Source organism: Mustela putorius, unplaced genomic scaffold (genome assembly GCF_011764305.1).
Source record: "Mustela putorius furo isolate JIRA1106 unplaced genomic scaffold, ASM1176430v1.1 tig00537303_pilon_pilon_pilon, whole genome shotgun sequence".
Classification (NCBI taxonomy): domain Eukaryota; kingdom Metazoa; phylum Chordata; class Mammalia; order Carnivora; family Mustelidae; genus Mustela; species Mustela putorius.
This window is the reverse complement of record NW_025422441.1, coordinates 783,867-805,287: the sequence shown is the minus strand read 5'-3', so window position 1 is coordinate 805,287 and position 21,421 is coordinate 783,867. Positions and strand designations below refer to the sequence as shown.

The 21,421-nt window shown below is 61.2% G+C and overlaps 1 protein-coding gene across 6 annotated transcripts in view; it reads right to left on the bottom strand.

Annotated features, from left to right (window-relative positions):
* Window positions 1–15,801, bottom strand: part of PLEC (plectin) — a 53,965-nt gene extending 38,164 nt beyond the window's left edge. For 2 of the 6 annotated variants that reach the window (XM_045074082.1, XM_045074083.1), the window contains exon 1: window positions 12,770–12,913. In XM_045074082.1, the coding sequence (XP_044930017.1) occupies window positions 12,770–12,854 (85 nt within the window). In that variant the 5' untranslated portion in view covers window positions 12,855–12,913. Of the gene's footprint in view, window positions 1–12,769; window positions 12,914–14,310; window positions 14,507–15,065; window positions 15,292–15,419; window positions 15,626–15,669 lie in introns of those variants that run through there. The other 4 variants (XM_045074072.1, XM_045074073.1, XM_045074074.1 and 1 more) reach the window with 4 other exon arrangements.
* Between the last annotated feature and the right edge of the window lie 5,620 nt (window positions 15,802–21,421).

Below are 21,421 nucleotides of genomic sequence, written 5' to 3'. Positions count from 1 at the left end.
TCAAAGCTTTCTGCAAATTCCAGGAGCCAGCTCGTGCCCTCGGCGTCCCTGGAACCTGCATCATAGCACCACAACCAGGCCCTCCCTCCTTTTCAGCCCCTCTGGGACAAAGCCCTCTTCACGATCCCAGGAGACCAAGGAGAGGGATCCCTGCCCCCAACCCCAAGTACCGTCATCTTCTCTCCCGCTGCTCCTGAGACCCTGCCTGCCCTCAGCATGGTGCTCCTCCCGATGGTCCCCATGAGCTTCAAACCCGTCCCCCACCCCCACGGCAGCCAGCCCTGCCGGGGCTCCCCGCAGGGGGCACGAGTAACAGCTGTAGGCCACAGGACAATCAAAGAAGACGTGACCCGGTGAGACCCCACAGACTGTGTCTGCGGCAGGAGCACGGGGGCACACTGCCCCCCGGTCACAGCCCAGAGTCCACCTCCACCTTGGGAAGCTGTAGGGCCTGGGCAGGAGAAGAGCTTTCTGCCTGGGAGGCCACGCCTTGCTGGGCGATGACGGCAGGAACTCGGCCACACCAGCCACCCTGAGCGGCTCCTGGAGGTCTAGGTCCATGGCACCACCAGGCCAAGTGCCACCGGGGCTCCTGCAGGTGCTGGGCAAGACGGCGCCGAGTTCACCCCTTCAGGCCCCAGCCAGCTGTCCCTGTGCAGCCCCCTTCCAGAACAGCACTGTTACCAGGCACCTGCCAGAGACTCTGGTGGGGGGTCCTGGTTCCAGCCCCCACACCCCCTGCTCGGCCATTCTCCCCCAACTGCCTCTCAAACCCATCCTCATCCTCCAGCCCACTGCCTGACCAGCACCCTTCTCAGCAGGCTCGTCCTGGCAGCCCCCAGAAGACCACCATGCACCCACCAGGTCCCGCCAGGGCCCTGCTGCTGCCCCCCAGCCTGGGCTACCTTGCTCCCCTGCAGTGGTAGACCCGGGCCTGCGTCCCACCGCTTGCGCCCTTCTGCGGGTCCCTCCCAACAGGGACAAGCACACTAATGCAGACACTTGACTGGGTGGCCTCGGGCAGCTCTCCCAGCATCACCAAAGCCCAGACCTGGACACCCAGGCCTCGCTGTGCGGGAGAGAAGGGAGTGGTCTCTCGCTGTGCCAGGGGGAGGGGCTCCCAGGACCTCTATTAATCTAGCTTTGCCTCACTGATAGGTTAAAAGAGAAAACCTGAATATGAATCTCAAAAAGGCTGAGAACTCATTCGATAAAACTCAGAAGCAGCGCTGGTTTTTAGAGAGTGCCCCAGTAAACCACGGAAGTCACACACTGCTTACAGGAGGCCCGAGAGGCTTGCCAGGCTGTCCTGCCAGGGTCCCCCCAATCCACGGTCCCCCAAGGATGTTCTACTGTAAGACAGGGAGTGTCCAAAGGAGCAAGCCAGACGGCTTCAGGCCGAGAGGCCCTCGGGGCAGCAGTCAGGGAGCCCTCCCGCGCCGCTGCCTCCCGCCGGCCAGCGTGTGCTGCTCTTGGCACCAGGACAAACCCTACAGCCCACCCGTCGGAGCCCACAAGAGAGCTCTGTGATGTGGCCGGCTTGACCTTCACCTCTCAAAGATCGGGAGGTTTCATCTACGCGGCAACGACTTAGGAAAACACACGGGAAAAAAGCCTTCATCAGCAACACTAGCTATAAAGTGCTTAGAAGAAGATAAATAAAAATCCGCCAGGACTCGAGTGCGGAAGCCCCTCCCACCCCGCGCACAGAGACAGAGCAGGGGACTCACGCACCCCAGCGCCAGGGTCAACACACCCCAGGCTGAGCCCTGCCATTGCGATGGGCCCTGCGGCTGGCCCCTGTTCGCACCTGTTAACGCGGCTTCATGTCCTCATGTCTGGCATGTTCTAGACTGGCAAGGCTCTGCCGTCCGTTTGAAACGGTAGCCCGGGCGCTGGGCAGGTGTCGGAGTGAGGCCCCCGGGCCCGGCAGCAGAAGCACCAGCAGCACCGAGCAAACACCCCGGACAGTGCACCCGTTGTCTGCGTGGGAGATGGTCCGCAGACGCACGGGGACCACGCGCTGGGAAGGCTCCTCCCCTGGCTTCCTGTTCACTCCTCTGATGGAAAATCAGGCAGATACAAACATGAATCTTGGTTTTCCTCCTTTTGGCACAAAACCTGACGCCTCACATGTACCGTCCGACCCTTTGCTGCCATCAGCCCGTGGCAGAGGGGAACCCCCCAAGCTAGCAGAGCCCTCAGCCGTCCCCCAGGAGCCCTGTCGCCTGCCAGGACCCCCAGGAACACTGTCCCCTTGGGCACCCATCTGATAGGCACCACCACTGGCCTGGTTCCCACAGTTTCCCCAACACAATCCAGAAATCCAAGTGTTGGGATTTTTGCCAATCTGATACCTAAAAAATGGTATCTTGGTGTAGATAAGGCTTGTGTTTTACACACGATTTGATTCAGAAATGCTATTTCAAAGAGTAGTCATAGACACACCCAACAATCCAGCTACAGAAGCGCTTCTTGCTGCCCTCCTCATATCAAACAAATAATAACCTTAATGCTGTATGGGAGGGGGTTCGGTTGAATATGATATGGTTAGGGGCGCCTTGTTGTCTCAGTCGGTAGAGCGAGCGACTCAATCTCAGGGTCATGAGTTTGAGCCCCACACTGGGGACGGAGTTTACTTAGTGAAAAAAAAAATGTTTAAATATATAGTTACCGGGGCGCCTGGGTGGCTCAGTGGGTTAAAGCCTCTGACTTCAGCTCAGGTCATGATCCCAGGGTCCTGGGATCGAGCCCCGCATCGGGCTTTCTACTCGGCAGGAAGCCTGCTTCCCTTCCTCTCTCTCTGCCTGCCTCTCTGCCTACTTGTGATCTCTGTCTGTCAAATAAATAAAATTAAAAAAATATATATATAGTTACCATACCCAGGCACATTATGTTATATTGCAAATAAATGTTATAGAAAGATGTCCACGTTGTAACATTAAGTAAAAAGAAGTTACATGTGTCTAAAATGCTCTATGATATCAAATTGTATAATTATAAAATTATACATTAAGTTGTATTACAAAATATCGTGCACATTTTTTCAAACCAAGCACAAAACAAAAAGATGTGGAGATTTTGAGTACATCGCCCGACACTGTAGGGCGCTAAACAGGGGCCTTGACAACCATATGTCCACATCTGAATCCCTGGTGCCTTTGACCATGACCTTACGTGGAGAGAGGGTTTCCGCAGATCTAATTAAGGATCTCAAGATCTGATCACCTTGGATCATGGGGGTGGGCCCAAATCCAATGAGGCAGAAAAGAACAGAGCCACAAGGAGAAGCCACGTGAAGACGGGGATGCCAGCAGCCACAGCAGCTAGAAGAAGTGAGGAGGCTCTCTTCTAGAAGCTTCCCAGGAAGCACGGCCCTGTCAGCACCTCGATTTTGGACTTCCAGCCTCCAGAGCTGAGAGAAGACGTCTGTGTTTGTTAGACCACCCATGTGTGGCGCTCGTTACGGCAGACACAGGAAACCAGTCGGCACTGTGTTACGGAGGTGGGTGACCAAGGCCTGATCACGCGGCTGTGGCTTTGGGAGTGGCCGTGGACAGAGGCTGGAGGGCTGCAGGAGCAGGGCAGGAGGAGCCTGGACTGCCGCGCACAGACTGGGGGTAGAAACATGGATGGCAAGCATGTTGCCGGGGAGGACCTAGAAGGAAGGGAGGAACGCATTCCTGAACACCGGAGGAAAGCCGATCCTTATCAAATAGTGGCAGGAAACAGGACTGAACGAGACGTTCCACTGTTGGGTGGAAACCAGAACTTGTGAGCGGCTTTAGCTGTTTAGCTGCGGAGATTTCCCCGTGAAGCGTGAGAGGCGTGACCTGCCTGGCTGCTCACAGGAGGGTCCGGGAGGAAACACATCGCCGTGGAAGGGACGGTTAGCGCTGGTGACCCAGGAAAGCCCCAACCCGCTCAGACTGCAAAGGCTGCTAAGGCTGCGAGAGAATGTCCTAGAGGGGGACAGCCAAGGGGGACTGGACGGCCTTCCGTGGGGTGGGTCAGCTGTCCGACCCACAGGTCCACGCCACCGTCTCAGCAGAAGCTAGGAAGGGAGTGGCGTCATCCAGAAAAGATCTACGGAGACCCCTCTTGTCTAAGGACGTGGGACCCGTGACATACACAGGAGACCCACAGGTTTATGAGAATGTCAGACCAGCGGAGACACCAGCAGCTTGGACTGGACGGAACACAGCACACAGAAGAAAGGCGTTAGGAATCGGGGATTCCTGGGAAATGGGCTGGCAGGGCTACTCAGCTTCAACCCTGGGCTACCCTTCAAGGCTAAGGAGACAGGGCTCCCCAAGCAGAGCCTTGGGGCCTGCGCAGGAGGCCAGAGCACAGAGCAGCAGCCGCCGCCGCCACCGGAGGAGTAAGGACTTGCCCTGCAGGTTTCAAACTTGCTGGGACCTCAAGACCCTGATCACTGTCTAATTCCCCCCTTAGAAAGGGGGTGTCTAGTCTGTGCCTGTCCCACCATTGTATTCTGGAGTCTCGGACTGGCTCACTACTTTCTCAAATCCACCCCCAGACGGGAGTTCTGCCCCATGGTGTCCAGGGCCTCACCCAGTCCTGATTTGGACACTTTGGACAAGATGTGGGCTTTTGAGCTGCTGAAATTTAGAGGAGGTTTTGAACTTGAGTTGATGCTGTAATGGGCTGATGCTCTGGGGGACTGCGGGAAGGGGTGAATGTATTTTGCATGTGACAAACATGAGTTTTAGGAGGCCAAAGGGCAGACAGCTGTGGCCTGAAGAATAGTTGTCCCCCAAATCTGTGTCCACCTCCAAATCCCAGAGCCCACAGTGTTCTCTTCTTAGGAAAAAAGGTCTCTGCAGTTATAATTCAGAATGTTCAGATAAGATCATCCTGGATCACTCAGGGAGGCTCTAACTCCAGTGACGAGGAGCCTTGCAAGAGACAGGAGAAGACACATGTTGAAGATGGAGCCGTAGTCGCTCACCAGGGAAGGCCCACTGGGCCTTGGGACAGGAGCGGCCCTACAGCCTCGGGAACAGTGGGAGGTACCGTGGTGCTGTCTGAGGCAGAGACCCAGGAGAGGGTGTTCTTGGGGCCGGCTCTATCCCACAGCCAAGCGTGAGCTGTCCTAGTAATAACCACAGAAAGCTCAGTCGTGTCCCTCAAGGCTGACTCCAGTCCTATAAGCTTTCCCCGTAGCCCTTCACTTAATGAGGAAGGAGAAAAACGGATACATTTAAAAAGTTCAAAATGCACATTCACTTCAAAACGGAAACAGGAGCGCCTAGAGGGCTCAGTGAGTTAAACCTCTGCCTTTGGCTTGGGTCATGGTCTTGGGGTCCTGGGATCAGTCTCTGCGTCGGGCTCTCTGCTCAGGGGGAGCCTGCTTCCCCCTCTCCCTCTGCCTGCCTCTCTACTTGTGATCTCTCTGTTAAATAAATAAATAAAGCCTTAAAAAAAAAAAAAAACCTAGGGAAGAGAAGAAAGGCTCTAAGAGCCCCACACCCAGAGACACCTGCTGTGGACGCTGCTCTCCAGGCCCCCACCAGCTGGCCCACACCTGCCCCCGAGGCCTGCACTTCCCGCCCCGCACATGGGCCCCAGAGGGCTGCCCCTCCCCCACTGTTCCGGGCACCAATGCGGCCACCAGCAGGCCTGAACCCAGACTCCAGACCAGCTACACCAGACGTCCTTCTAGGGCATGCCTTGCCTGCAGAATTGGCCCTTGACCTGCCCCACTCCAGGAACCAGGGTGGGCAGCAGAGTGTCCCCCTCCTCTTCCTGGCCCCATGTCCCTTTCGCCTCAGGACAGCAGTAAAGGCCCCTGCCAAGGGCTGACCACCCACGGGGACAACCCCTCTCCTAAACCACGACCCCAGCACCCCCGAGGAGAGGAGAGGAGGGAGGTGGGCGCCCAGGCCTCCAGGCCCCTGTCCCGTGGCTCCTGAATGGGCACTCTCTTCCCATCACCTGGGAATGAGTTCCTGACCTCCCCTTCACTCAGTCTACTAGCAACCTGGGCGCCCCCGAATGACCCAGCACCTGCCCTCACTTGGGTCCCCATCGTTGTGCCCCACAGCACTGGCTCCCCTGCCCACGGCTCCCCTGCCCACGGCTCCCTACCCACGGCTCCCTGCCCACGGCTCCCTGTCCATGGCTGGCCTACAAGTGGCCCCCCACTTGTACCACTGCTCCCCAGCCTCCTCGAGCCCCCTCCGAAGGCACCCAGACCCCGCCCCCTCCTGCCAGCTCCCCTCGGGCTTTATGGGGAAACCGAGGCTAGGAGGCACCATCACCCACACCTTGCTATACTCGAAGGCCTGACAGCCCCACCCCCTGCGTACCCCACAGGCCCTCGGTGGCAAGGGCCGGTCACATTCAGCCCCTGGCAGATGGGTCAAGGAGAGAGAGGGCCCAGCACTCGGCAATGCCCATACCCCCGATGGCCACAGATGCCCCTCCAGGCCAAGGCCACCCCTGCCCCAGGGACCTCAGGCCAGTGTTTCACCTGCGTGCCGGCACTCTGTCCTGGAGGGCCCCCTCCCTCCCACAGTGTTGGACACCCTCCAGCCCTGCACCCCTCTTCTTCCGAACATCACCCTCAGCACCTCCTACCTGACTACACCTTCAAACAGGTCTCACCAAGGTCCCCAGTGTCCCTTATCACCGAGGGCCAGGCACTCTTGGAGACTTGTCCTGCTCAGGTGGCCCTCTTCTGGTCTGTCACCCCTTGCCAGTCACTGGGCTGCCGGGACTCTGTGCTGTGGCTCTGCCCCTGCTTCCCCTGGCTGGTGTCCCCAGCTGCCCCAAGGCTCAGAGGTGGGCCTCCTCCCTTCCTCGTGAGGACCCCAAAGCACGGCCCCAGACCGGCCTCCCTCAACTCATCCAGCCTTTTCTGGCATCCCAGGGCCTCCACAGGCTCGCTCATCTCCAACTCGAAAACCTAAAGCAAACTCCCGCTGCCCCGCCTCCCCTGCTGGAGAGAAGACCGGCCCCCACCCTGCCTTCGGCCACCACCAGGCCTCTTCCCTCGGCACCTGCTCTGGGGGCACCTGGGGCAACTGGCGGGGACCAGGGGTCCCGCGAGGGTCTGGCTCGGGGCCCCCTTCTCTCTCCCACTCACCCACTCGTTTCTAAGCGATCCTGTCCTGCGGCAGAGGAGCAGCGGACACAGACCCTGCCCTCGGGAAGCGGAGGTGGGTGGGAAAGGAGATACGTAAAATCCTCTTGGTCACCCACTAGTGCAAGTCGAAACCCTGAGCACGACACCCCAAGTCTCCCACACACCCCAACCCAAAACAAATTCCAGATAAAGAGGAAGATGTTAGAAAACAAACACGACAGAACTGGAAGACACTCTTAGCAAACGTTTTTTACAAAAGAAGAACGTCCTGAGCGGACATGAAACTCAGAGGCCACAAAATAAAAGAGGAAAGTTTTCGAGTCGACACGGATGAAGACAGAGACGAGGTGAGATGACAGGCGACCCGACGGCTGTGCGGTGGGAAAAGTGAAGACCGCAGCTGGGAACACGGGGCCTTTTAGGAGGCTAAGAAGCTATTTCCATGATCTCAATGCTGGTCACAAGGAGACTGTGAAATTTAAGGAAGCGGCGTGTGTATAATTTGCATGCTTTTCCATAGAAATGTTATATTTCAATAGAACACTTACTTACCAAAGGTAACAAACCGGGAGAAAAGTTTGAAACACATAGAACAAATAAGAAAGCTAATATTCATAATACGTAAGAGCTCTTTTTTTTTTAAAGGCTTTTTAAAAAGATGTATTTGTTTATTTTAGACAGAGAGAGTGAGCAAGCAGGGGGAGGGCAGAGGGAGAAGCAGAGAAGCAGACACCGCGCCGAGCACAGAGCCGGACCCGGGGCTCAATCCCAGGGCCCTGAGATCATGACCTGAGCCAAAACCAAGAGCCCAAGAGACGGAGACTTAACCGACTGTTTCTCCCAGGCACTTCTGTAAAGAGCACTTATCATTCAAAGAGAAACACATCATACAGAAAAATTAACAATGCTTTTTTCTTTTCACCTGATCCCTACTTGCCTCTCGCCTAGATCTGAACAAGGGTTTTGAGTAGGCAACTCATAAAAGAAGAAAAGTGACATTAGCCAAGAACTACAAAACGATGCTTTTATTACTGATCAAAGAATGCGAATTAAAACAGTTTGGATTCTCTCATCAATCAGTGGGCAAAGATCTGGAGAACGCGCGTGTCTTGTATCTGCCGTGCTCACCTATGCCGAGCGCAGCCTAGAAATGCAATCGTTTTTAACGACAAGCCCAAATGTCCACGTAAAGGGATGAGGGAAATAAACGAAAATAAACAAACAAACAAAAAACCAGATCAAAGACCTAAATGTAAGGCCTAAACTATAAAACTCCTGGAAGCAACCGTAGGCATAAATCTTCATGACTTTGGAGGAAACAATAGTTTCTTAGATATGATGCCAAAAGCACAAGCAAAAATAAATAGATCAACTAGACTCGTCGCAATTAAAAACTTTTCGCTTCAAAGGACACCACGAGGAAGGTACAAAGACAACCCACAGAATCAGAAACTCTTTGCAAATCCTGTATCCGGTAAGGGACGTGTATCTATAATACATAAAGAACACCTACAACTCAACAATAAAAAGATAAAGACCCAACTTAAAAACAGGCGAAGGATCTGGATAGATGTTTCTCAAAAGACAGTACACAAATGACCAAGAAGCTCTTGATACCGTCAGCCATCTGGAAATGGAAAGCAAAGTCACAGTGAGATCCCCCCTCTACCCGCCAGGACTGAACATCTGTACTCAGGGAGGCAGGTAAGCCTAAGTGCTGGTGAGGACGTGGGAAGTGGGAAGGCTCACACACCATTGTGAGGAATGCGGGCCTGGGCAGCTGCTGCGGAGAACAGCCTGGCAGCTCTTCCAACAGTTAAACATAGAGTTCCCACGTGACCCAGCAATCACACTCCCTGGTGTCCACCCAGGAGACATGGGGACGCCGGTCCGCACAAACACCCGCACACAGATGTCCACGGCGGTGCTATTCGTGATGGCCAAAAGAAGGCCCGGATGTCCATGAACTGACGCACAGAGAACAAAGCCTGTGCGTCCGTGCCGTGGGCTATGATTCCGCCATGGAAGGACGCCCTTCACACACTCCCACACAGACGAACCTTGGAAACATCATGCTAAATAAAAGAGGCCAGGTACAAGATGGCTTGATTCCACTGATATGAAACGTCCAGAACAGGCAAATCCTTAGAGACTGAATGTAGACCCGGGTTTGCCAGGGGCCGGGGGACGTCAGTGTTCTGGAATTAACTGTGCTGATGGTTTCACGAGTCTATTAATATGTTGAAAAACTCTGCTCTCCCCACCCCCACATACACAGGTGTGTGCACATGCGCGCACGCACACACACACACACACACACACACACGCTGTGGTCGCCCCAGCCAGTGAGACTGGGGGCCAGAGGTGTGACCATAACTGTTTTCCTTTATGTAGTTCCGCAGTGTGGTCATCGCTGGTCTCGCTTTCTGCGACCGCACGGTACTGGGAACAGAAGACCACAGCCCTAGAGTCCTCTCCAAAGAGCCTGGCTAACTGCCAGCCCAGCCCCTGCAGCTGAGCTCCGGTCACCAAAGACGACACCCTGTGCTGACCACCCACTCACCCCGCGAGCACCCTGCAGATGCCGTGACAGCCTGGGGCAGTGCGGGGGACACAGACGACCCAGCGCAGAGTCCAGGCCCTGGGAAAAGTGGGACAGGGAAGGAGGGTGCCAGCCCTGCCAGGGAGGGGGGAAGCCCCCCTGCTGAGTCTCAAAGAAAGCACAAGATACATGCCGGGCCCATGCCCAGCAGACACGTAGACAGCCCCCCCCACCCCAGGGCTTCTCTGGACCCACCTTCTCCCCAGGCTGATGCGGGCTCCCTACCCCAACCCCCCTGCCCGGAAGCCCTGCTCCCCAACCCCACCCGGACCCCCAAAGCGACTTCATCAGAACCCTGAGGTGCTGCTTTTGGAACCACTTGGACTCTGGGGCCACCCTGCTCCCAGCCCCATGGGACAGCCTTGAAGGCTCCACCCCGGCCGCCTGGGCCCTCCTGGAAGCCCCAGTCCCCCCTAATCCTACAGACAGGCCCCTGGCCCTGTGCACACAGCACCAGGGGGAGCTGGGCCGCCCCTCTGCCAGCAGCCTTACCCCACTCTCCTGGCCGCCTGGGTCCTCCCACAGCCAGCCTCCGAGTCGCTCTAGGCCAGGCTCTGGGGAACCGGGACTCAGGAGAGCCCTTGCAGCCCGCCCCACGGGCACCCAGAGCTCTCCCACCACAGACCCAGTGGCTCCAGCTCCACAGGAATGTGCCCTGGACAGAAGGCAGGGGGATGGGCAAGGGTAGGCTCAGGCTGACAGGAAACTGAGAATGTTTGGGAGGAGCAGTGACCCTGAAGGGAGGACTGGGGATTTCCAGGGGGAGAAGCGGGGAATGAATGACGTGTCCGGGGTGGGGTCGGGGGCACTGTGGGGGGAGGGATCACTGGGGGCAGGGACTGAGTGGCTAGACTTTGGAAGGGCCACTGGGGAAGGAGCTTCTCATGTGTGGGGCTGGGAGGGTGAGAGCTAGCTTGGGCTAGAAACCAGGAGGCAGAAGCCAGAGTCCTTGGTCGGCCCAGTGAGGGACCAGCAGAGCTTGGGCATGGCTGAGGGGCTGTCCCCCAGGCAGAGCTGAAAAGTGCTGTGCTGGGACCCAAGAGAGGGGGGCTCGGGCTCCCCGTCTGCACACTGGCTGGCATCAAGGGCCACCCCTTCCCTCCCTCCCCCACTGAGAGCCCTCCACTTCCAGGGACAGGGTGGACCAGGGCCTTGGTCCTCTGGTAGGTCCAAGGCATGCACAGTGGTCAGGCCTGCAGCCTATCGCCCAACCACCTATGGCCTCCTCTAGGCTCCTCCTGGCCTTGGCAGTGGCCCTGGGCTGGCCACAGGCACCAACCTAGACCCTTACTCAAAGGAGCTAAGGAGTCCCGGGGGTGCCTGGTATGACCCAGAAGCCCTCCAATGCCCAGGCCCATGTGGGAAGCCCCCAGCACTCACTCTCCTACCAAGCCATGGCCAGCTGCCAGTACCACCAGACCAGAGAGCTGGGCCACGGGCCCTGGCGAGTCCACGCTGTGTACCCTCGGGCAAGAAGCAGGCTCGAGTCGCCGACTGCCCTTTTGTCAGCCTCCAGCCACCACGCCCAGGAGGTGGACACGGGCCAAGACAGCCCAGTGTGTCCAACACCAAGCCTGGCATCCAGGGAGGGCACCGAGACAGAAGAACCCCCAGGGACCTGTCAGATCTCACTCCTGGGAGGCCGGCCTCCAACTCAGGGAGTGGAGGGAACGCGGCTAATCCGGTCAGTATGCCTCACCCAGATGCCCCAGACAGGATCTGGACCAACCCGATCATACCAAGGAAGATTCTGGAACAAACCACTATGTATTCTGTGTATTTTGCGTAGGTGTCCCTACTCCAAACAGAGTGACTACTTCATAAACAGCTGAGAGGCGACAGACACAGGAAACACAGGAGAGCCGCGGCCCACGTGGGCAGCTGCTTCCATGCCCAGGAACCCCCCAGATGAACCCTCCAAGGCCAGGCTGGCTCTGGGAGCTAAGAGCAGCAGGCCGGCCCTCTCTGGACCTAGACTCCCTCCCTCAGCAGCCCGTCACCCCAGGAGCATCTCTGTGAGGACCAGGCCAACGGGGCGGCCACAGCACGGGCAGGAGACCGCACAGCACAGGCAGAGATCACGCAGAAGCTCTTTGCGGAGGGGGGCCTGGCAGGGAAGAGCCCTAGGCGCTCTGCAACCTCTCCCTGCCTGGGGGAGGTCAGTAGGCAGAGAGCAAGGTGAGGCCCTAGCAGGAGCTCTCCCTGAGCTGCCCTTGGGGGCCGAGCCAGCCACGTGGAGCTGGAAACAGCTCTGGTCAGCTCTGCCCAGGGCCCGCGCCTCGACCCTCTGCAGCAGCTCACTCACCCGGCCCTGAGCCTGTGTGGGCCAGGAGCCAGGGCTGTGTGTGCCCTCCGGGGACAGCACCAAGGGCCTGGGCAGGTCAGAGGCCCCAGGGGGCCCCTGCAGCAGGCCAAGGGGTCTGTCAAAGCCAGAGAATCAGTTCTTCTCAATAGGAAGGGAAGGTTGCCCAGTCTTCCCCAGCCCACGGCTGCCTACGGGGGAGGGGGGGTGTCGGAGAAGGGGAGTGAGGAGGTCCTTGCCAAGGAAGGGTGGCAGCCTAGGTGAGGGCCCGTTTGGGGATGTGAGCAGAGGCCACAAGTATGCGACCCACTGCCAGGTGTGGCCGCGGGGGCCCCCCACCCCCGGGGGGAGGCACCCTGCTGAGGGGCGCGGGAGGGCTCGGCCTTGACCCACGTGTCTGCTGGGCACCGGCTGGGGACACTGGACCCCGGCCCCGAGAGCCTCCGCCCGCGGCGCGGCCCACCCCACCACCCTCGCCGCGCGATGCCCTATTAAGGGCATGACCGCGGGGGCTCCGCCGGGCGCTCCCGCCGCTCCCGCCGCTCCCGCCGCTCCCGCCGCTCCCGGGGGCGCCGCAGCCGCGGGGGCTCGAGCGGGGCCGGCGAGGCGGCGGGCAGGGCGGTAACCGGAGCCGCGATAGGAGCGGCCACGGCGGACAAGCGGTCAGAGGCCGGGCCGTCAGGCTGGAGGACCTGCCAGGGCCCGGCCGGACGGCAGGTCGCCCGCACGGTGCGCGGGGCCGGCGGCGCCGTACCTTTGTACTTCTCCCGCACCTCCTCGTAGGCCTGGATGAAGTCCAGCTCGTCGGGCGGCGGGCCCGGGGGCGGCGGGGCGGCCATGCCTGGGCGCGGGGCGGGGCGGCGCGGAGCGGCCTCCAGACCCGGCGGCCACCGGCCCCGCGGCCGCGCGCCGCTTAAAGGGGCGGCCCCGCCCCGCCCCCCGCACCCAGGATGCCCCACGGGCGGGGCGGGGCCGGGCGAGGGGCCAGGGGGCCGGGGCCGCGCGGGGCGGGCTGGGCAGGCTCCCGGCCGCCGCACCCCTCCCGCCCCGACCCCGACCCCGACCCCCGCCGCCCCGACGTCCCCGGCTACCTCACCTGGCCGCCCCCGGGCGCGCCCCTCCCGCCTCCCCGTGCCGCTCCCGAGACGCCTCCCGCCGCTGGAGACCAGAGCTGGTGGCTTCGATATAAAAAGAGGCTCAAAGCACAACCAATTTTAGTCTAAAAAGACTAAAATAGGCAATGCGCAGCCAAAAGAAAAAAGATTTGGTGAAACTAAAGACAGATTCTTTCCCACCCACGAAATGGGCAAAGCCCCCCCGTGTCCGAGCGCGGGAGACGCAGACCCCGCGGCCCACGCCCCGACGGCAGCTCGCCCGGGGAGGGCTGCGGCCACCACCCCACGGCGGGGGCGGACGCCAAAGACGGCGTGCGGTGCGGAAGGACACTCGTGATCTGCTTTCACGTGGGTAAAAATCCTTCTTCAAAACCCATATGTGACGCCCACACACCCTCACTGCGTCCCGCGCCTCCGCACTGCCTTGCGCTGCTACTGGGCCTCGCCCCCACGGAGCCCCTCGCCGCTCAGCGGCTGGCCTTGCAGGCTTCTGGCCACCTGCCTCAGTGTCGCCCCGGCCTCCTGCAGGGGCCAGGCCTGCCCTCCACATGCCTCGCCCTCATTCTGTCCTGGGGGGAATGGGGTCAGCTGTGTGCAGCCTGCGCCAGCGAACCCTCAGCCGGTCCTTCCCCTCCTGCCACAGCCTGCCTGATGGCCTCCAGCCCTGGGTCACCCACTTCCCAGGGGCAGGGGCCGTCCCCAGCTGCCCCGCCCTGCACTCGCAGGGGCCTCAGGCCGGGCCCTTCCCATCCTCCACTGCAGGGCAGCGGCTGGAGGCCAAGGCAGGCCCCCAGCCCACGGAGGCCCCACAGCTCTAGCCAACCGGGGACCCCTCCCCTCCGGCTCCTGCGTGCTCCCCCGCGCTGCGGCCGAGAGCAAGGGGCCTGGGAGGTGGCCCTGCCCCAAAAGCCCCAGAAAGTATCATGGCATCTGGGCACTGGCTCCTGGTCATGAGGCCCATGATGGCGCCTCCAGACCCGACTCAACCTCGGGCTCCGGCGCGGGCCTCCTGTGGTGGACAGGCGGGGGCCAGCAGGTGGCGCTGTGCGGCCCGCGGTCACCTGCCCCCGAGGCGCAGCCGGGCTCCCACCGCTGACACCCGCGGGGAGCCGCCGGCAGGTGCTCAGTCAGCAAGTGGGCGCCAGTGTGCGAACTGGGCCGACGATGCCCAGGGCGTTACCTGCAATGCGGATGACGGCCCGCTCGGCGGGGTCCAGCACGCTCCCATTGCCCCCGGAGCCCCCTCCGCTTCGCCGGGTCCTCTGTGTCTTCCCCAGGTTCCAGGGCAGTGTGTCCCCAGGGCTGGGCGAGCCGCTGCCTCCGTTGGCATCTTCAGCCACCGGCCGCCCCTCGTGGTCCTCGCCTGACATGGCCTCCTGGAGAGGGAGCAGGAGGGGGTCACACTTCTGGGCTTAGGGGGTTACTGCACACCAACCGCCACTTCCTTAATCTGGACATTGACCGCACCCTTCGCACCCTAACCAGCTGGACACCGAACCTCACTCCCCTCCTGGGTCCCACTTCACACGTACTGACCCCCCAACCCAGACACTGACAACTCTGCTCCCATCCACAACTGGCCTCACTCCCTCCAGCTCACCCTGGGGACATCCACACAAAGACACCCCTCCCCCCAACACTGACCTCACTCCCTTGTCTATCGCCAGGACACTGGCCCCTCCACACTGTCTGTGCCGGGGCTCACGCCATCACTCAGAAACCAGCCCCCACCGGCTGCGTCCCAAACCTGCACGTCCCCTGAAAACCTCTGATCAGCAGGCCAGCCGCACCATCAGGGAGCCCGGACCGCACTCCCTGCCCTCACCCCGCCATCAGGGAGGGGTCCCGGCCCACACGGGCGCTCTACCTCCGAGCTGTGTCAGCCTCTAGGACTCCCGACCGCCTTTCCCCACCCCCACCTCCGCGCGGTCCCACCTTGCTCTCCGCAGTGAAGGCCTGCGAGCATCGGGAGCCGCAGCGGCGTGGGCGGAGCTCGGGCCTCCCCTCCTGCCCCAGCCCGGAGCCTCACGCGCACCCGCACCGCCGGCGCTGCCGGGGCACACGCACACCCACGCGTGACCGCTCTTCCGCTCCGGGTCCCCAAGAGCGCTGGCGTGCGGGAGGTGAATGGGGCTCTGTCCCGGCAGGGCCGGGGGGAGCGGGGGCACGATATGGACTCTGCGCCTCCGCCCTGGGGCTAAGCGCTGGCGAGGAGACAGCGGGCACCGGAGTTGGGGGCCACCCCGCCCCGCCTACCCCCTCCCCGCCCCACCGCTCCTCCACCCGCACCTCTGCTCCGGTCCCCCCGCCCGGCACGCCGCTGTCACCGCGCCTCCCCAGCAGCCTTTCCTGCCCACACTCCGGGCACCGCCCGTCCAGTTCCGCAGTGCTGGGCGCGCAGAGGTGGTGTCCTCCGCAGGGAGCATGGGCCGCGACGCAGCCCCTAGTTCCGGGACGCCTGAGGCCGCAGCGCCCCCAGCCCCGGCCCGCAGCTCCCGCGCGCCGCACGCCTCTCCATCCCCCGCCGGGTCCTACGTGCCTGGTGGCTCAGCTCGGCTAGGCTCGGTCGCCGCCACGGGACTGCCGGGCGGGGAGAGCCGCGGAGGCTGCGCAGGCGGGGCGAGCGCGGAGCCCCGCCCCGGCCCCAACCGAGCGCCGCCCGTGCGGTCGTCGCGCCCGGGTGCGCGCGGGGCCGGGGCCTCCCCGAGGCGACGGGCCGGAGCGCGCGTTCCGCTTGGCGAGCAGCGCCCGACTGGTGCGCGCCGCTCTGGCCGGGCGCAGGCCTCCCCGCGCGCACAGGGCGGGCCGGTCGGCAAGGAGACGTTGTTGGGGAGCGTGCGAGTCACTAAGGCGACGTGGGGTCGCAGGGGTGCGCGCTGGGTCCGGCCTCCGCCCGCGGACCAGGGCTACCCGGAAGGAGCCACGGACTCTGCCCGCCGGCCCTCGCCCCTAGCCACGCCGGGGTCCCCCATTTCCCTAGCAGAGATCGGACCCAGAGGTCCCGTAGGCCCCGCCGCCTGGTTTCCAGTAGACGTTTATTCAGGAAACCGTGGCGCTCGGTCGGGGTTTGGCCGAGGCGGGCGGGGTCGAGCGGGCCCACCCTCCCTCCGGGCTCTGCTGACCCCTGGTGGCTGGGCCGGCTCCGGCGGGTACGGGCCCCCAAGCGGGGACACAGCCCTGGTCCCCCAGGTTTGCACCCTCCTGTCCACTCCCCCCAGCCAGAGGTGGGGCGACCCCAGGGGCAACTCGGGCAGCCCAGGGGGCGGGAAGGCCGTGCGCAGCGAGGAGCCCAGTGACTGGAGGGGGCGGGGGGAGGAGGGTCAGGAGGCTGGAAAACGGCCCAAATGCCCAGAGGAATCCTCTGGGGAAGCCCGGGCATGTGCTTGCAAGTAATGAGGTGGGTGGGCAGGGCCCGGGTGTCCCGAAGGATGACAAAGATGCTGGGCTGGCCCACCACCCCGCTCCTGGCGCAGGAACACGTGGCCAGGGGCGCGCAGGGGGTGGGGGGGTGCCCACAGGTTTCCACTACCGGGAACACCGCCTTGTGGCCATCAGCGCTGGGGCCCAGTAGCGGTTCTGCAGGGACAGGGAGGCACGCCCCTGCCCACAGAGTGTGCCTGCAGGGGACAGGCGAGGGTCAAGATGGTCTCGGGTGACCAGAGCCCGAGACCACCGCCTGGCCTGTCAAAGCCTCCCTAGCTGTGGCTGAAGCCCTGTGCACATGTGTGGGACTGCCTGCCGGATGGGCCGTGGCACAGGACCTACTCCCCTGGGCGTCTCTAAGAGGCCTGCCTGTTCCAGGTGCTCCCTGGGACGTGGGACCTGCTGCTGCAGCCCACCCTCATGCGCTCCACCCTGGGAAAGCCATCCAGGGCCAGGCTCTCAGGAGACGCTTCTACCCCTACTCCCCCCAACCCCCGGGGGAACCCGCAGCAGAGCTGAGCCTGGAAGCCAAGAGCGTTCCCTTGGTGGAGTTCAGGGTCTGGGGAGATGGTCGAGCTCCAGTCACGCTGCATCCCGCTGCAGAGCTTAGGCAGACATTAGCCGCCCGGATGGGGGCCCAAGTAGCGCTGGAAGGCTTCTCAGAAGCCTTGCTCCCTCCAGGGAAGTCTGGTCCTTGCAGGAGGAGGGTTGCAGGTGGGCAAGCCCAAGCACTCACCAGGCCCCGGCACCCACAGCCAGGCTCTACAGGGCAAAGCTGAGCTAGGTGCCCCTACTGCACACAGGACGTTCCTGAGATCCCACGAGATGGCCCGGACCCCTCAGCACTGGGAAGACCAGCAGCCAGCGGCAACGGAGCCAACTCAGCGGCTCAAACAGAGCTTCCAAAGAAATTCCAACTAATCTCTTTAGGGGGAGGCAAGAGAGTATCACATCCACGCACCAGGACTGGCTGCTTGGAGAAGGAATCAGTCTGAAAAAGCTGGGAATGGAATGCAGACATAGAGTCCAGTGGGCAGACGGGGTGGTGAGGTCAGGAGGTGGAGCTGGGGAAGTGGCCCCCAGCTCAGAGCTAAAGGGAGGAGATGGGGACCCATGGGGACCTTCCCATGGGGAAGGTGGCACACAGGGGGCCAGCCCCTTCCAGGGAGGGCGCCCTGGAGCCCAGTTTCCCTGCCCCGAGCTGGCGTCTGCTGGTGGAAAGGATCCATAAAAAGGCCCAGAAGGACAAAGGTGAAAGACACATCCCTGGCGCCTGCCTGCTGGGGAGACTCCCAAGTACCCAGACACACACGCACACACACACACACATGCATGTGCGCGCACACCCCTAAGTCATATGCAAGTGGGGAAAAATCTGGGAAAAATGCCACATGCTCACCACCAATGCTACTATGTGCTAAGAGACCACAAATGGATTTTTTTAGCTTTCCTAAAACAATGTTTTTTAAGTGAAAAGAAAAGGGCACTGTCTTTCAGAGCTTGGAAGGAAAACATAGTTTGATCCTGAACACTATGCCTGCCTACACTGCTAATGAGGACAAAATAAGGACATTTTAAGATACGCAAGATCTCACTGTGCTTATGTAACTTGTTTTAACTTGTCTTAACTATGTCTCAAACACAGAGCAGCTTTCACTCGAAAAACAAGTTTCCACCAATTACAGTTGCAAGTTACCTCTAATGGTAAAAAGCAAAGTAAATGTTTCCTGGCCAGTCAGGGAGGTTCTCTGCTAAACAGAGTCTGTACGGGCTGGGGACAGGGGCCACAGAGGGTAACCACACAGGAAAAAAAGTGAAAGTTAAAAAAATAATAATAAAATAAAGATGAAGAGCCCTGGGTCTGCAGAGCGTGGCTGGCTCGGTCAGTTGACCCCGTGACTCCTGATCTCAGGGTCATGTGCTCAAGGGTCACACCCCACACTGGACACGGAGCCTACATAGAGGAGGAGAAGAAGAAAACGGACCATTAGTCTTTGAACCCTTGCATAATTCTCTTTCATGCAACACAGTTTTAATAACGAGGATTTCGCTTCCTGGTTTCCTCTGGTTCATTGGTAAATACTTTCCGTTACCATCACGGTGGTCACAAACTAGGAAGTGACACCTGTCAACCTTGATAACGTAAGAAAAACGCAACTGGCCAGACCGTGCGATCTCCGCACCCCACGGAGCGAGTCAAGAAACGGTCTCTGACGTTGTTCAGGAAACACAAGCCGCGAGTGCCACGATCAAGATTCTGGAGCCTGCAAGCCCTGCGAGTGGGGTGGGAGCCACGCGCGGCGGAGCCTGTTTCCACAGAGCAGAAGGGAGAGCTGCTAAGTCCAAGGGCGGAGGGAAGGGGCCCTCTGAGCTGGAGCTACCGCCTGTAGGAAAACAGCGGTGCTGGGCCATCTGGGGAAGGGGGACGTTCTGCATCTCTGCCCGGCGGCGGGTCACTTCTGCTGCCCGGCCCGCCTGCAGCTCTGTACATCTAGCGTCCAGAGTGCCTGGCTGGCCTCGGCCACCACAGAGGCCTGGGCTCTGCAAGGCCCCTTCCTCCCGCCTGTCTACCCGGCGAGCACCCAGCCCGCCCCCCTCCCTCACCTGACCGGCTCATCTGCACCTGTCCTCACCTCATGGTCACTCCCCCGCCGGCTCGGTTCAGCTCCGGCCACTGCCCTCACCCCCTGGCCGCCTCCTGAGACCCTCTGCAGCCTCTCCTTCCCGATGCCTGACAGGCGGGGGCTCACTCTCGGTGTCCCCCACCCAGTGCTTCCCAGTGTTTGAAGCACACCCATAGGGCCGGGGCCGCCTGGGTGGCTCAGTCAGTGAGGCATCTGCCTTCGGCTCCGGGTCCCGGGATCGAGCCCCAATTCAGGGGGGGGGTCCCTGCTCAGCAGGGAGCCTGCTTCTCCCTCTCCCTCCGCTGCTCCCCTGCTTGTGCTCATGCTCTCTGTCAAATAAACACAATCTCCGAAAAAGTTTAAAAAGTGAAACACACCCATGCTCAGAGTTGCCACATTTAGCGAATAAAAATAGTGCAGCAGGTCCGGCTGGGGCAGACGCTGTGGGGGGGGGGGGTCCCCAGAACAGCGCCAGTCCCTTATCTACGGCGTGCGTAATCCTTACAGTGGCCACGGGATGGCGCCACCACCCCGCGCTTCCGACAAGGAGCGCGGGTGCCACCCTCCGCCCTCACTGGGCTGCAGTCTGCAAAATGGGGACCCCTGCTCTGGCCTGTCAGATCCTGGGGCCCCCTGCCCTCTACACCCTTCTGTCTCCCCCCACCCCCAGAGCAGGGACAGGACTAGGGAGCCCCATGGGCCCTCGTCGGAGGGGCCAGAGTGACAGCCGGGGGCGGGGGGGGGAGGGGCTCAGCAAGACAATGTGGTGCCATGAGTCCAGTGGGTGACCACAGGAGGCCGGCAGCACAGGGTGTGGACGCACCTGGGCCATGTGGATCCCATGTGAGCAGACGCCCCACGGCCCCCCCCCCCCGGGCCTCCCTGATGCTCTCTGCCAGACCCCAGCCTGTCCAAGGACCCTCCCGCCTCTGCTGAGACACCTGGAGACCCAGGGGATCTGGGCCATTCCTAGGGCACTGGACCCCAATGGCTGCCCCCCCCCCCCCCCTCCCCAAGCCGGGTGCAGGCTCACAGCTGGGGCCCAAAGCTGCCAAGACAAAGGCCAAACTCTGATCCCGAGCGAGGTGGGGGGGCAGCCGGCAATCCTGCTAGGTGGTGGGGCCCCAAAGTCCCGGAGACCGGTGCCGTCACCCCCTGGGCAACACTCACATCTCGACTCCAGACGGGCTCCCGGGGCCCCACAATCTCCTCCTCGACCCGTGCCTCCAAGGCAGCCCCCAGCACCCCACCCAGCTCAGCTACACCCTGCCTGAAAGCCACGCGCACCACCAGACGGGCCACCAGCTTCCTGCCCACGAGCTTGTCTTCTGCCTCCCACAGGTTCACCACAGTGTGGCGATGTCCCCTGTGGCCACCCCAGCCCCCTCCCGGGCCCTGGAGGCGGGATTCCACTCTGGGCGCCCCTCAGACCCCCACTACGCCCAGCTGTGAGACAGCAAGTCCTCCCCACCCAGGTCCTCCAGGGTGGCCAGCCACACTCAGACCTCTGCTGGGGGCAGGGAGAGATGTGGGGTCAGTGGCCAAGCCCAGGCAGGGTGCAGGGTACAGGGTAAGGCAGGTGAGCGATGGAGAGAAGGGGAAGGGTACAGGGTCACAACACAACACAACACAGCACAACACAACACAACACAGCACAACACAACACAACACAGCACAGCACAACACAACACAACACAAGACAGCACAACACAACACAACACAGCACAGCACAACACAACACAACACAGCACAGCACAACACAACACAACACAAGACAGCACAACACAACACAACACAACACAGCACAACACAACACAACACAGCACAGCACAACACAACACAACACAGCACAGCACAGCGCGACGCGACGCAGCGCAACGCAACACAACGCAACACAAGGTAGAAGGCCAGGTCGAGAAAGGGCCCCAGGGTGTGCTGGGGTCCCCAGAGAGCCCTACCCATGTGCACCTTCTCTTGGTCACTGCCTATGCAGTCTGGGGGCTGCAGGGTGTATGGAAACCTGCTCCAAAGACCTGCTGGCCGTCTCCACGGGGCCCACTGGGTCTGGAGACCCCACAGGCCATGGCCCGCCAGCTCCCCATCCCAGTAACCCGGTAAACCCCAAGCTGAGTGGCCAGCCTGGCCAAGAGACCCAAGGGGACCCATCCCTAGAGAGGCTCCTGTCTGCCCTGCTTCCTCCTCGGAGCACAGTGTCCCCAGCCCCGCCCCTCTCAGCGCCCTCAC